A 14,384-nucleotide genomic window follows, 5' to 3' on the forward strand; every position below is an offset into this window, starting at 1 on the left:
TCAAGGTTTGCAGAACAATACATTGAAAAGGGAAATGCAAGAGACACCCCAACATCTCCGTTGGCTCTGGATTTTCAAATTAATGGCAGCTGTGTTAATTGGACATTGTCACCTGAATAATTATTTTGACCACATGGTGAAAAGCAGATATTCTGAATGAGAACGTATTCCATAGTGATAGGCTCACAGGGTGGCAAAGCAGCAGAGAAGAGTCTCATAAGTAAAAACGGCTAGACAGATAAGACAGAACAAATATCACACTGAAAGTGGGTTAGCACAATCCTAATATAGAACTTGGCTATCTTTGCTCATGTTTTACTCAGAAGGAGTTGCAGACATGTTTAGTGGCTGGCACCTTCTCAGTTTATATACCCAGATATACGCCGATCCTGCCCTAGCCACTTTAGGATTATGCTTCCCTTTGATTTGATTTGCTTATTTTCCAAGTCCTCTCAACTTAGTTTACACAGTGCATACATAAGAGCCATCAGAAAGCTGCACACTTTACACAAGGGAATTATCTACTTGCATTTACCAGACAAAACACTGTGCATTCCTTTACTGAATTTTAAATAAGTTATGCTATCTTTCAGCCAATTTTCTCCTTCCAATAAAAACAAAAAAAGAAAGGGTGGTGACATTAAAAACATCATGGGCAACTGAAGATTTGTACAAACTATTCCACTAATAAATTTGAGAGTAGATAGATGTTCCCCCCCCCGTCCAGTTTAATTCCCAAACACCCTTGCTGTCAAAAGGCTATTGTTAAATCATGGGCTGTCTCCAAACTTCATCCTGTGAATCAGGTCAAAGTGAAACAGAGAGCTGCATTAAAATTAACTACTCTCCATGTGCACTATTTGGAAGTATAAGGAAAAACTACAAAATTAACTCAAGATCTTACTAAATTAGAAAAAGCAGACAGCGAACTTAGACCAGAAATTAACTCTTGCTTTAAGAAAACAAGCAATTCACATTTGTAATTGATGCCATTATTGTCTATCAAGTACAAGCATTTCTGCCAAAAAGAAACTGGAGAATATTCATGGGCTGGAATCATGATCAAAAATTAAAACCTTTCCTGAAAGAGGCCTGCTTTTATTCTGTGACTATTTATTCTTCCCACATCACATTTTAATAAGTGGTGAGCCTAGCAATAAACATATGATTTTGGAGCATACTTTCCCTACACTATAAGGAACACAAGACATCCTGTATTCCTAAAGGCATATGGCACAATGTATGTTAATCAGGTAAATCAAAACCAAAATAGAGTGTCTACTTGCTCCTACAGAAAAACTTAAATCGTATATTAACTCCGAGGCTCATCCTGAGCAACGCTCAGCACCTTCAACTATCATGGACTTCGTCTGGAATGAGGAGTAAGAACATTCCATGAAAACTAAAGAGGAAAAATACCCCACTACAGGGACATTTAATTCAAAATTGATTTTTCTTTTTACGGAAGATGAAGGATGGTCTTGTGGTTATGGTGGTGAACTGGAACTCAGGATATCTGGGTTTAATTCCTGGTTCTTCCACAAAATCCCAGTGTGACTGAAGGCAAATTACTGAGTCTCTTTCTGCCTTGATCTCCTCATCTATAAATTGGGGATAATATGTTTTCCTGTCTCCCACCGTTTGTCTGTCTTATCTATTTATGTTGTAAGGTCTTTGGAGCAGGGATTGTCTTTAACTAAGGATATGCGCAGCACCTATCACAATGAGGCCTAATCTTTATTGGGGCCTCTCGGCACAAATGTAAAACAAATATATAACTGTTTTCTGTTGAAGTTTAGTACCATTTTTCACAATACAACCCACTTGATCTATATTCTGTTTTCTCATTTGCTAAGAAATGAAAATACAATTAAATAAACCAAGAAACACTAAACAGGCAGAGGCTTGTAGCTCAGACTGGTAAGTATCCTCCCAGCCTTATTCACCATTACAAATGAAACCCAAACCACAGAAAGAGCAGCTTTTGACCACACACATGTATTTGGAAATGTATCTTACTCCTAAGCATATAGGTTTGGAGAATTACCTAGCTGGATTACTGTACATTTATCTCAATTAGACTGAAATGTGGTTGGTAAAGATGATGATGAGAGAAATGTTTAAGAGTAAAGCAGCTTCTAAGCACATACAGTAGAATGCTCTTAAATCAATGACAATATAGTATACGCTGATGGTGCTCGATATGGAGAGCATATTAAAGATGCCACCAAGGAATGCTATCTGTTTGAGAAAGAATACAGAGCACAAGGCAAGAAACTAAAATAATTGATATCCTGAATACCTGCCAACTGTCCCAGTTTGGCTAAGGCTGCCCTGCATTTTAAACACATGCAGTCCCAGGTGTCTGCAGTGCTGGCTGAAGTTTTTGGCAGCTAATTCAGCAATTTAAAAACAATGTTGGCTTCCCATCACTAGCGGCCACTGTGGGAAGCAGGCAGGAGGTTCCTGGCTGCCTCCACTGCCCTTTTTCTCTCCTTGGCCATTCTGCTGAAAGCTAACTAAGCAATAGAGAAAGCAGCCAGAAGAACAGACCGCAGCTGCCTCCTCCTCCCACTCCATACCAAATAGCATATCCTTAGACACCCTTAATGTGAGAGTGAGGACAGAGGCATGATTGGGAAGATAGAGAGAAGGGAGCCCATTCCTACTCTCCCAGGGTCACTATCTCAGGACTGAAGATGAGATGCACTTGGGAGAAGAGGACCCAGAGATAGTGGATGCAAGTCATCCAAAACATGGGAAGAATAGACATGGAATCAGAGGGAATCCAGGGACATAGTGTGGGCTCTCTTAGAAGAGATCAATATGTGAGGAAAAGGACTCAGAGACAAAGGATGGAGGAAGGGGATACCAACAGATGTAGGGAAAGAGATTGCAAGAAATGGGGATAGATGATTCACAGGGGTAGGTGTATTGGGACAGAGAGATGAGAGACAGATGGTACAGATCACCACTAAAGTAACATGGGGACAGTGGAAAGAGCCCTCAGACACACCCCTCAACTGGACAGAATGAGGAGAAAACCCCTATGTCACCTTATCTCAAGAAAGTGGCAGATAAATCCTCCAATGGTGCAGGAAGAGAAAATGGGTCTGCCATTTTCCCCTGAAGATGCAGTGGTTGAGGAGGCCACTTCCTCCACTTAAGAATTCAGCAGCAGGTAGGGGGCACCAATTGGGTGAGGAAAGTTGTTTTGGGACTGTATATTGTTATGGTTCCATAGGTTTGTGCATCTTAACTTCCGGATCATTTTCTCCACCTCTCTTCCCATGCCCTCACTGGTTCCTTGCCTTTATCTCTTGGAGCTCCTTTACCTATACCTTTCAACAGTGTATAACTCCATGACCCAGCTCCATATCCTCAGCCATGGTGGATGAAACTTACTGTCAGCAGGAAGTAGCCAAACCAAGGAGGAGATGGAATTCAGCACTGAAGTAACAACTTGACTAAGTATCTGTGGGTGAAATCAGGTAGGGTTAGTAAGCATGCTAACAGAGCTGTCACAGTATTCCCTACTCTGCAAGACCAGGTTAAAAGAAAAAAAAAAGAAAAAAAAAAAAGAGACTCTTAGCCATCCAGATCATGCTTCACTGATAAAAGGAGAGTAAGTGGGGAAATGGCTTTGAGAGAGAGAGAGGAAAGAGAAAGCCGAATGTGAATTATGGGAAAAGATATTCCCTTCTTCCTACATTCACGGAACTTTTTGATATTAATAGGCGGAGCAGAATTTTGCCTCAAGTCTGGTGTCTGGGGAGAGGCGGGACTTACTATATCAGAAAAAAAGAGCAGCTGCCTTTCATGTTGGTTCCAACATCACAGTGGAATAGTAGGCTAAAGTACATTGGAAGACCACAAACCAGGATTTAGCTATGGTTCTATGATGTAAGTTAAATTAGGCCTCAAGAGTCATTTGGTCAGATATTACTGGCTTTCTATTCATGACCAGACTAGGAAAAGTAATGGATTCTTACCTTTCTGTCATAGAGGTTGACCATGCCTCAATTTGATTTCTGGAGCTTGTACCCACTGACAAATATTAAACTCCAAATACAAAACACATCTTTGTCCCTCCCTGGGTTACAGCCTTTGCCTTTGTTGACACAGGGGTTAATACTCATAGTGCTGGTCAGGAAGTGATTTTTCTCCCCGATAGAAAATTTCAACTTTTCATTAAAAAAACCTAAAACTTTTGATTTGGAAATTTTAGATTGAAACAAAGTTTTGAGATTCCTGAATCAAAATTTTGTTTCAGTTTGTGGAACTGAATTGAAATATTTCATTTCAGTTCAGTTCAATATTTAACTGCATCCTCCTGAACTTCCCTGGTACCTAATGCTGCATTCTCCTCTGTGAGCTGGGATCCCTGTCCAAGACTAAATTACCTCCTCTTCTCTATACTGCCTCTTTACAGATCTTTTCCACACACAGCCCTGGGCTGAATGATTCCCCATTTCACCTGTTAGAGAGCCCCACTCAGTCAGGGAAGGCTGATATATTTTCTGGCATTTCTTCTCAGTAAGCCTTGCAGTATTCTACAATTCTCAGAGTTCCTTTGACAGTGACAAAGAATTATTTTGTTCAATACTGAAAAGGGGCTGGGAAACTCTTAGCCTATAACCTCTCTTAAAAGGTCAGTAAATACTATGTTACAGGAATCTCAATATAGGTCTGAAGGTTGCTATACGTAGGGAGGTTTTAGGTTTGCAGGAATTGGACCAACTTTAGAATGGTCAGAACTGGTTTAGAAGCAATCAACTGTTTCTGAACAGGAGGAGCAATGACATACTAATATGAGAGAGACTTATAGGACAACAAGAATAAATTAACTCAGGACTGAAGGATAAAATTTTATCAATCAAGTCGCAAACTCTAGGAGAGGTACCAAAAATGAATGAGGTAGAGTCAACTTGAGATGTTGCCAGTTTCTGCCAGCATAAGCCAAGGTGTAGAGCCCCTGAAACAGAAAGTTTTGACACAGGGGTAAGGTCAGGGGAGCAGAACACAGACTACTATAGAGGTCAAAAAGTGGTAAAACACTGGCTAGAAGAGGACGTGGCTCAGGGATGTGCTGAGTCAAAGCATTCCATCAGCATTATCTGCTAGTGCGGGCCTCACATGAGTGTTTGTGCATCCACACAAAAACACCTAAGGGGGAGGACATTAGCCATACCACCTGCCCTCTTTTGGATTGAATCACCTCTGGTATGTAGGTGGCCAGCATGGTGCAGAGAAGTATAATTTTGGTGAATCTGAAAAGTAGTTTTTGTAAAATGTAAGCTTTGAATAAAGAAATTCTGCCCACATTTCTTTACTGTCTGGCCTCTGCTTAATTTACCTATCTACCGTCTCACTCGACACATTCTTTTCAGTGCTGTTATGGATTGGTGGTGCTCTCTACGATAAGAGACAGTATTACAAACTATTCCAGTGCAATATAGATTATTTTGATCTCATGGTCTTCAGCAAGCAACGTGAAAATGGTATCACTGGAACATGAACTACTAATATTCAAAGTTGGACAAATAATATAAAAAAGGTATTTACGGACATTGGTTTTAATGAAAACCATGGGTTAAATCATTTCCTCCACTGACTTTCAGTGTGGCCAGGACTTCACCTTCTAAATTCACTCCAACAACTGCATTCCCTTTCTAGGCACATACATAGGTATAAACTGTAAGATTTCCAGGGAAAGTGTGTTGTGAATACATTTGTACAAATATTTGGTGTGAGTATTCACACCATAAGTGTTCACATGATCAACCTAAAAGCTCCTAAAATAGCTTGGGAGTCAGCCAGTCAGGAAGCCGGTATAACACGTGATTTAGGTGACTAATCATACAGAACAAACATATGGCATTACGAGCATAACTGATGCAAGTCACATGTAATAATTCAGGAGCAGTCTCGGACCTGAAACATGTCTGCATAAACTATGTGCCAAACAGTTTCAAATAATGAACAAATGAATAAACTACTTGTTGCAAAGAGTTTCCTAGGTTTAATTATTTCCCCACCCAACCAAAAACAAAACAGCATATCTTCAAACACTTTTTCCATCCAATACTTTTCTTTAAAAAAAGAGGGAAATACTCTTTCTTGTGCAGACTGACCTTACTATAGCTGGAAGCATCAAACTATATCATGTCCACAAAACAGTCCAACATGTGCAAGGACAGCAGAACCAAGTGAGGAAAGTGGAGCATACGGGGAGCACTGAATTAATTTCTGCAGCAGTATTTATAGCCAGCCCTGGCAATGTAATAATGTGAGAAAGCCAACAGCAGTGTCAAAAGTCTCTAACAATCGGGTGCAGTATACATGAAGGTCATGGAGGAAACAGCTGGATGGCAGAGTGACCTACTGTGTTGACATGTGTAAATCCAGATTTATCTTGGAAATCTTAGCACTTATAGCGACTGAATATACAATGGAGATTATATATGTCAATCTGAGTGTCTTCCAGACATGACAAGAGAGGTTAGTGATCACCAGTGTTGCATTTGTAATGCCCTAAAAAGCAATGTTGAACCTAGAATACAGCAGCCAAGGACAAATGTTAACCAGATGATTAATTCATATATTCCATTGTCTTTTACAGATATACATTCAACATTTTTTCCCTCAAAAATCAGTTACCACATATCCAATTATATACTGTAAGCACACCAACTGTATACTGTATAAGCAGATCTCCCTCTCATTTGGAAACTTTGACTGGGTATTCATTACACTAAGTAAAAGACCTTTTATCTGATCACTGTTATAATGGAAACATTCTTAAAGTACAGCACTGTATACCACAGAGCCATGTAGGAATATCATATGTTTGATTAATATGTTTGCTAACCAAGAAAATCAACCCAAGTACTATTGAGAACAGCACTCGAAAGTGGTCAACTTTGGGACAGTGCCATCAGTAATGTGGAATTTACATCTGCCCAGAGCAAACCTGAAGGGACATTAACCCTAATAACTCACTGAAAACATGTGCTTAGCTGCACATTTTAGCTAATGTGACTGAGGGTAGCCAAGGGAAGAGTGGGAGGCAGGGAGGAGTGGATCTCCCACAAAAGTGATGTGAGAAAACAGCATTCAATAATTTTAAGGCTGGAATGTTGGTGTTTATTAGCAATGAGAACCTAAAGGTAGTTTTACTAACCACCACCATCTACCTGTGCCCCAAAATATTTTGATAAAATGACCTCCCAGAACTGATTTAAAATGTGAATGGGAAATATATAGGACTTCTGTTTTCAGGGTTTATTAATTTCATTTTTTCAGGGTTTATATTTTTTAGCAATTTTTGAGTTTAATATAGATGTCCAAAAGTCATGGGTTTTCAGGGTTCTCTCTTTGTATATACTGTTAGGAGTGACGTATATTGTATACATTACTCACTATAGTAGTATATATTATAATGAGCAATCTCTCTGTAATTTTCCCCAGTGTGCTTTAACATAGCACTGTTTCAAGAAGCACTATGTTAAAGCACACTAGGTAACCTTTAGTGCAAACCAGCAGGGTCTACATGGACCAATTAATGCACAACATGCGAGTGGGCTTTAGAAATCACACCCCTATAGTCTGTATTACTGCTCCTTGTAGAGAAGCCTTAGCTACAGTTAACCATTTCTGGTGTTTTTCCAGTGCTCAATGAATAAGCAATGTTTTCTTTTTCTGCTTTTTTTTTTTTGGGTGGGGGGAGAGGAGTATTGGGATTATTTTATTGGTGTTTATAAGTTTAAACAGAAAACTAGAAAGCTTACAAATATACCAGAAGGTATAGAATAAAACAAATGTGGGCCAAATTTTCAAACTGGGGTGTGTAATGTTACATTCTGAAAATCCTTATTAAGGCACCTAAATGAAACTGGTCTGATTTTCAATTGTGCTGATCACTCACATTTCCCACTGACTTCAACAGCTTTTCTCTCTAGTGTCCCCTGATTTCAGCAGGAGCTTCAGGCACTCAGTGGACACTATAAAAAAAACTGCAGAAGTCAGTGAGAAATTTGAGTGCTCAGCACTTTGGCGCATCCGGCTAGTTTTATTTAGGGGCCCAATTAAGGATTTTGGAACCTAACTTCAGACTCAGTGTAACCCTATTGGCCTTAGCCTTTAAGGGCCAGATGTTCAAAAGGCTCAACACCAAGCAGCTCTCACTGAGAACTCAGGGAACTATTTGTGCTGAGCTCTTTTGAAAATTTGGCCCTAGAAACATAAGAATTGTCATACTGGATCAGACCCCATCGTCCATCTAGTCTAGCATGGCTCGAATAGTGCTCAGCACCAGATGCTTCAGAGGGAGAGGCAAGGACCCCATAGCAGGCAGACGTGAGATAATCTGCCTCTATGAGGCTCTCATCCTAACCCCTCAGTGATTGGTTTAAACCCAGAAGCATGAGGTTTTATATCCCTTCCAAAACATTTGTTGACATTAACTAGAACTACTAAGTGGCTATTTTAAATTTGCATGCTATTTTCTGAAAATAACCTGCAGAACTGATACACTACCCCCATGGAAACCCATGAAAGCACATCATTAAAGAAAACATTCTTTACCGTTCCTCAGTTTATCTAAAACTACTAAGCAGGAAGCTATACATTTTAAAGCATATCAGATTAACACCATTTTAGTGTGTCAAAAGGCTTTACTAATTGTAATCTTCACATTGCAATCATGCGATGAAAAATGAAGCTGTTTCTGTTCCCGAACAGGTGGGAATAATAATTCTCTGAATTTCTATAGAGCTTTTCTATAAAGCAACTACCCTCTTGTGTGAGAGGCAATGCTGGGTGCTTCAGAGAACCCTATGACAGTTAGAAACTGAAAGCACAGAGAAATTAGGGACATGCGCAAGATCCCACAGGAAGTCAGTGGCAGAGCTGGGAACAGAATTGAAATCTTCAGATTCCCAGTCCTTTGCTTTAGACACAAAACCTGGGAAATTAGGACTTCTCAAGGCACAGCACTCTCAAACTAAGACAAAGTACATACACTGTGTGTCTGCTACCACTGTAATAGCTAAGATGATCTGCAAGTTTCCTTAAAATAAAAACGAAGCCATTATAGAAATCGGTTTAACAACAGTGAGATAATCAGTGTTCAAGAATCAGCGGTACAGATAAAGAGGGGGAAAGTAAGCATGCAAACACTGCTACATTACATTTACATTACATGTTAATCCCTGGAACATGGTAGGTCAGGGGTGGCCAATCTGAGCCTAAGGAGCCAGAATTTACCCATGTACATTGCCAAAGAGCCATAGTAATATGTCAGCAGCCCTCCATCAGCTCCATCCACCCCCCTACCCCCCCGGTTCCAAGCACCTCCCACCCATCAGCAGCCCTGCCGATCAGTACGTCCCCCTCCCTCCCCACACCTCCCGATCAGCTGTTTCGTAGTGTGCAGGAGGCTCGGGGGGGGAGAAAGAGGGCACAGCAGGCTCAGAGGAGGGGGTGGATAGGGGTGTAGGGGGGGCAGGGCCTGTGGCAGAGCCAGGGGTTGAGCAGCGAGCACCCCCCGGCACATTGGAAAGTTGGCGCCTGTAGCTCTAGTCCCTGGAGTCGGTGCCTATCCAAGGAGCCACATATTGACTTCTGAAGAGCCACATGCGGCTCCGGAGCCACAGGCTGGCCACCCCTGTGGTGGATGAAGGATCCACAAAACTGTACACTACTGACAAGAACAGATTTAATGGTATTGCTGTCCCCAAAACAGAATATATTTTAAACTACTGCAATGAGATTAGGAATGACTAAAGACAAACATCTTAAAAGTCTTAAAATCATGGCATCTGCCCCCAGATGAACATGTTTCATTTTGCTTTACATCACAATGAAATCAGAGCAGGTTAAAGATCTCTGGAAGGGGAGCAGACAAGATAAGGCTATTTTAAAGAAGTGAATAAGACAGGTAACTTTTCATTAAGGAACTGTTTTTCTGGATCAAAGTTTCTGCAGCAAGTCTAGCCAGATCTTTTGAAAGTTGGACAGAACAATCAATGGACTGTTTTTATTTTAAAGGCATCTCCCTTGGGGAGTAAGTGTGGGTGTGGGAGCCCTTTTTAACATTGCAATATAACATGAAGCTGCCAAGTTTCAATATTTTCTTAAGCCCTGTCATGTGATAGTTCTACTTATCTGGGTCTCAGCATGATTTTTATCACTGTGCAATATGACTCACCCTCACCAGAAGCTTGTCATGAAGGATCACTCCATTAGATATCATAAAATGTACATTTAAAAAAAACATTCAAACTCCAACAATGAGCTAAACACAGTTACAATATGTGTTAGTATATTGGCTATAGAAAGTTATTTACATAAACTAGTTCCTATTTTACACATGCACTCCACATCCACCATGCTATTTGCTAAAGACAGATATCAGACTTTGCATAAGTAAACCAACATTTTAAGAGTTCAATATGCAGGTAAAGTTCAGAACTAACCTTACTATCCTCTGTCTCCTTGGTTTTTCCTTGAAGTGTTTTCTTCTCTCCAAAATCACAGGTTGACTTTAACGTAAGCTGACAAGAAAGCATTGAGCTCTCTGCCCCAGTAAGCTCCAAAGACTTCGATGAATACTGCTGTGACCCAGTCGTGCCAAGATTTGGTATCGGAAGGGCAGTATGAACAGGCTTTGACCCTACAGCTGGTTGTCTTAGCTTTGAGGCAACCCCAAGTACAGGCATGGCTTCTATAAAAGTATCTTCTTTCTGCCAAAGAAAATGCTTCTGACCTCAGTCTGCTTGACTCCAGTTTCAGTAATTCCAGAACAAATACTTTAAACAAAAGTCATCTTTAAAACAATACTACAACTTTCAAGAGGCGGCAAAAAACTTTCCTTCATCTCTGTCTGTGTCTCTCTCTCCCTCACACACACATACACACACACACTGCTTAGTCAGTGGCTGTGTAAGACTAAACACTCCTTTGGGGCGTGAACTTTTCTTGAAGGTAACTGACACAAAGCTGCCTGTCTGGGATTAAAAACCTCATAAATTTGTTTTTTCTTCTCTCTACAGCATTCCCATTCTGTGCATTAAGTGAACGGATGGGGGGGGAGGGGAGGAGGGGCGCAGAAAAAGAAGAAATCTCCTTGTACTCCAACTGTCAAAACAGCACTGAGACCACAACACTGGAAACACAGACCTCTTCCTGACTACATAAATAACCAGCCCACATCTTAAAAAAAACCCCAAAAACTTGAAAAAAAAAATTGAACCTGAGTGGCAGCCAAAGCAAACAGCTGTTGGGAGAGTTTTTAGCCCGGAAACAATCTCTGAGATGAAGTTGTTTGTCTGATTCCTGCCTATTTTTCATCGCTGACAGCCATGAGCTACGTTGTTTCATTCCCTGTTCATCCCGTGAAATCAGGTTAAAATCGTGCAAGAGCGTGGCTAGCGACAGACGCTGAATCATAGCATGGGTAACGTCTGCCTCTGCTGTGAAAAATCCATACAAAAACAAAGGGCAGGATATAGGAACATCACAAGCCTTGTTACAAGATTTAGTAAACATAATATTTCATTTTTTTTGCTTACATCATCTATTCAATTAACACTTCCCATACTAAAATGTTTAAATCTCCATAAAATCCATGTCTAAAGTGTACTCTCAGTCCATTATTTGTAAAAATACTCTATCTGGCAATATCAAATCCTTGACACTTAGGAATGCCAGCCAGAACAAGCTACAAAATCAGTCACAGTGGACTATACATGTTGATAAGAAGGGACATACAATATTACTTTATGCCCTGGTCAAATCTAGGTGTAGACAGACCTTAGCATGGAAATCAATTATGGACATAGATTCATAATTCATTCATTGTCCATTAAAATACTCCTTGGGCAGGAAGCACCATCTATTCTCTCTCAAAGTATGGGGAATTCTATGCACATTATTCAGAATAAAAAAACAAGCAAGCATAAATTCCCTCAAGCATCCATAGCAGGTGAGCCCCTTTTAAGTGTGACTAAGTGTGCTGAAAAAAGCATTGGAGTAAAAATGGTACCATCTGACTCAAACTCCTTGTGAGTCATTTTGTTGACATTATGGACAAAAAAAAATATGTCTTTGGTACTTTTTATTCATTCCCCTTTCTCTCTCCAGAATGGACACTGTTGTGGGAGGATGACCAAGATACTATCCTGGCTCTAACACTGCAATCAGAATTATTAACAAAGTCCCAACTGCAGAATATTTATTACTAGTAATGATACTCAAGTCAGAAAAAAGACAGTTTGACTTTCAGATCTCAGGTTACATTTGTCGTGGTGACAGTTAGAAAAGACATTTTAAAAAAATTAAATTCAGCAACTTTGAAAGAGAATAAATGTGGACCCTTACACTGCTTTTAGAGAGTTACTTTTCAAAAGTGAGCTGTAGCTCACGAAAGCTTATGCTCAAATAAATTTGTTAGTCTCTAAGGTGCCACAAATACTCCTTTACTTTTCAGAATACAACTGCACTTAATTTATACAGAAATATTTTCAGTTTTTTTCTTCATTTACACAACAGCAGAATGATAAAAGAGGGCAAAAAAAGTCAACTCTATCTCCTTCTTATAGCCATCACCTCCCTAGGTTGTAGCAGGAGACCTGAGGGAGAATTCCAGGTGACCCAAGGGTCCTCCGAGGGAGCACATTTTGCAGTGGGTACAACCCAACAAACCAAGCTCAGCTGGCTGACGCAGAAGAGTGGCAAACCCATGGCAGTGCCCTCAATTTATCCCCTTTTGGGTGCTACCACCACCAACAGTGCCAGCAAGTGGCTAACAGGGTAAACACCACAAGTACAATTTCCTTCTTTGCATCCGACATGAGGGTCGGATACAGTTGTGTTGAAAAGAACATACTGGAAATGTGGTGTACATTTTTTAACGGTGAGAGTAATTAAACCATTGAAACAATTTACCAAGGGTCATAGTGGATTCTCCAACCCTAAAAAAATTCAATCTGGATTTAAAAATTGTCAGGGTTGTCAATTAAATTGCAGTTAACTCACTCGATTAACAAAAAAAATTAATTAATTGCACTGTTAAACAATAGAATACCAATTGAAATGTATTAAATATTTTGGATTTTTTTCTACTTTTTCAAATATATTGATTTCTTTTACAACACAGAATACAAAATGTACAGTGATCACTTTATCTTATCTTTGATTACAAATATTTGCACTGTAAAAATGATAAACAAAAGAAATGTTATTTTTCAATTCACCTTATAAAAGTACTGTAGTGCAATCTCTTTATTGTGAAAGTATAATTTACAAATGTAGAATTTTTTGTTACCTAACTGCACTCAAAAACAAAACAATGTAAAACTTTAGCGCCTACAAGTCCACTCAATCCTACTTTTTGTTCAGTCAATTGTTAAGATAAACAAGTTTGTTTACATTTACTGGAGATACTGCTGCCAGCTTCTTATTTACAATATCACCTGAAAGTGAGAACAGGTGTCCGCATGATTCTTTTGTAGCTGGCGTTGCAAGGTATTTACATGCCAGATATGCTAAACATTAGTATGCGCCTTCATGCTTTGGCCACCATTCTAGAGGGCGTGCTCCCATGCTGATAGGGTGACTTTACAGCAAGTATGAAAAATCAAGACCTGGGATGGAGGGGCAATAGGAACCTATATAAGAAAGAGACCCAAAAAATCAGGACTGTCTCTATAAAATCGGGACATCTGGTCACCCTACATGCTGATCATAGAATCATAGATTATCAGGGTTGGAAGGGACCCCAGAAGGTCATTTAGTCCAACCCCCTGCTCGAAGCAGGACCAATTCCCAGTTAAATCATCCCAGCCAGGGCTTTGTCAAGCCTGACCTTAAAAACCTCTAAGGAAGGAGATTCTACCACCTCCCTAGGTAACGCATTCCAGTGTTTCACCACCCTCTTAGTGAAAAAGTTTTTCCTAATATCCAATCTAAACCTCCCCCACTGCAACTTGAGACCATTACTCCTCGTTCTGTCATCTGCTACCATTGAGAACAGTCTAGAGCCATCCTCTTTGGAACCCCCTTTCAGGTAGTTGAAAGCAGCTATCAAATCCCCCCTCATTCTTCTCTTCTGCAGACTAAACAATCCCAGCTCCCTCAGCCTCTCCTCATAAGTCATGTGTTCTAGACCCCTAATCATTTTTGTTGCCCTTCGCTGGACTCTCTCCAATTTATCCACATCCTTCTTGTAGTGTGGGGCCCAAAATTGGACACAGTACTCCAGATGAGACCTCACCAATGTCGAATAGCGGGGAACGATCACGTCCCTCGATCTGCTCGCTATGCCCCTACGTATACATCCCAAAATGCCATTGGCCTTCTTGACAACAAGGGCACACTGCTGA

The 14,384-nt window shown here is 40.2% G+C and overlaps 1 protein-coding gene across 9 annotated transcripts in view; it reads right to left on the reverse strand.

Moving 5' to 3' along the window:
- NAV3 (neuron navigator 3) overlaps positions 1-14,384 on the reverse strand; it is an 846,806-nt gene that overhangs the window by 401,582 nt on the left and 430,840 nt on the right. For 4 of the 9 annotated variants that reach the window (XM_078851117.1, XM_078851118.1, XM_078851116.1 and 1 more), the window contains exon 1: positions 10,479-10,944. The exons of 3 other annotated variants lie outside the window; for them this stretch is intronic. In XM_078851117.1, coding sequence (XP_078707243.1) covers positions 10,479-10,721 — 243 coding nt within the window. In that variant the 5' untranslated portion in view covers positions 10,722-10,944. Of the gene's footprint in view, positions 1-10,478; positions 10,945-14,384 lie in introns of those variants that run through there. 2 more of the 9 variants (XM_073327697.2, XM_073327698.2) reach the window with 2 other exon arrangements.

Source organism: Lepidochelys kempii, chromosome 1 (assembly GCF_965140285.1).
Source record: "Lepidochelys kempii isolate rLepKem1 chromosome 1, rLepKem1.hap1, whole genome shotgun sequence".
NCBI lineage: Eukaryota > Metazoa > Chordata > Testudines > Cheloniidae > Lepidochelys > Lepidochelys kempii.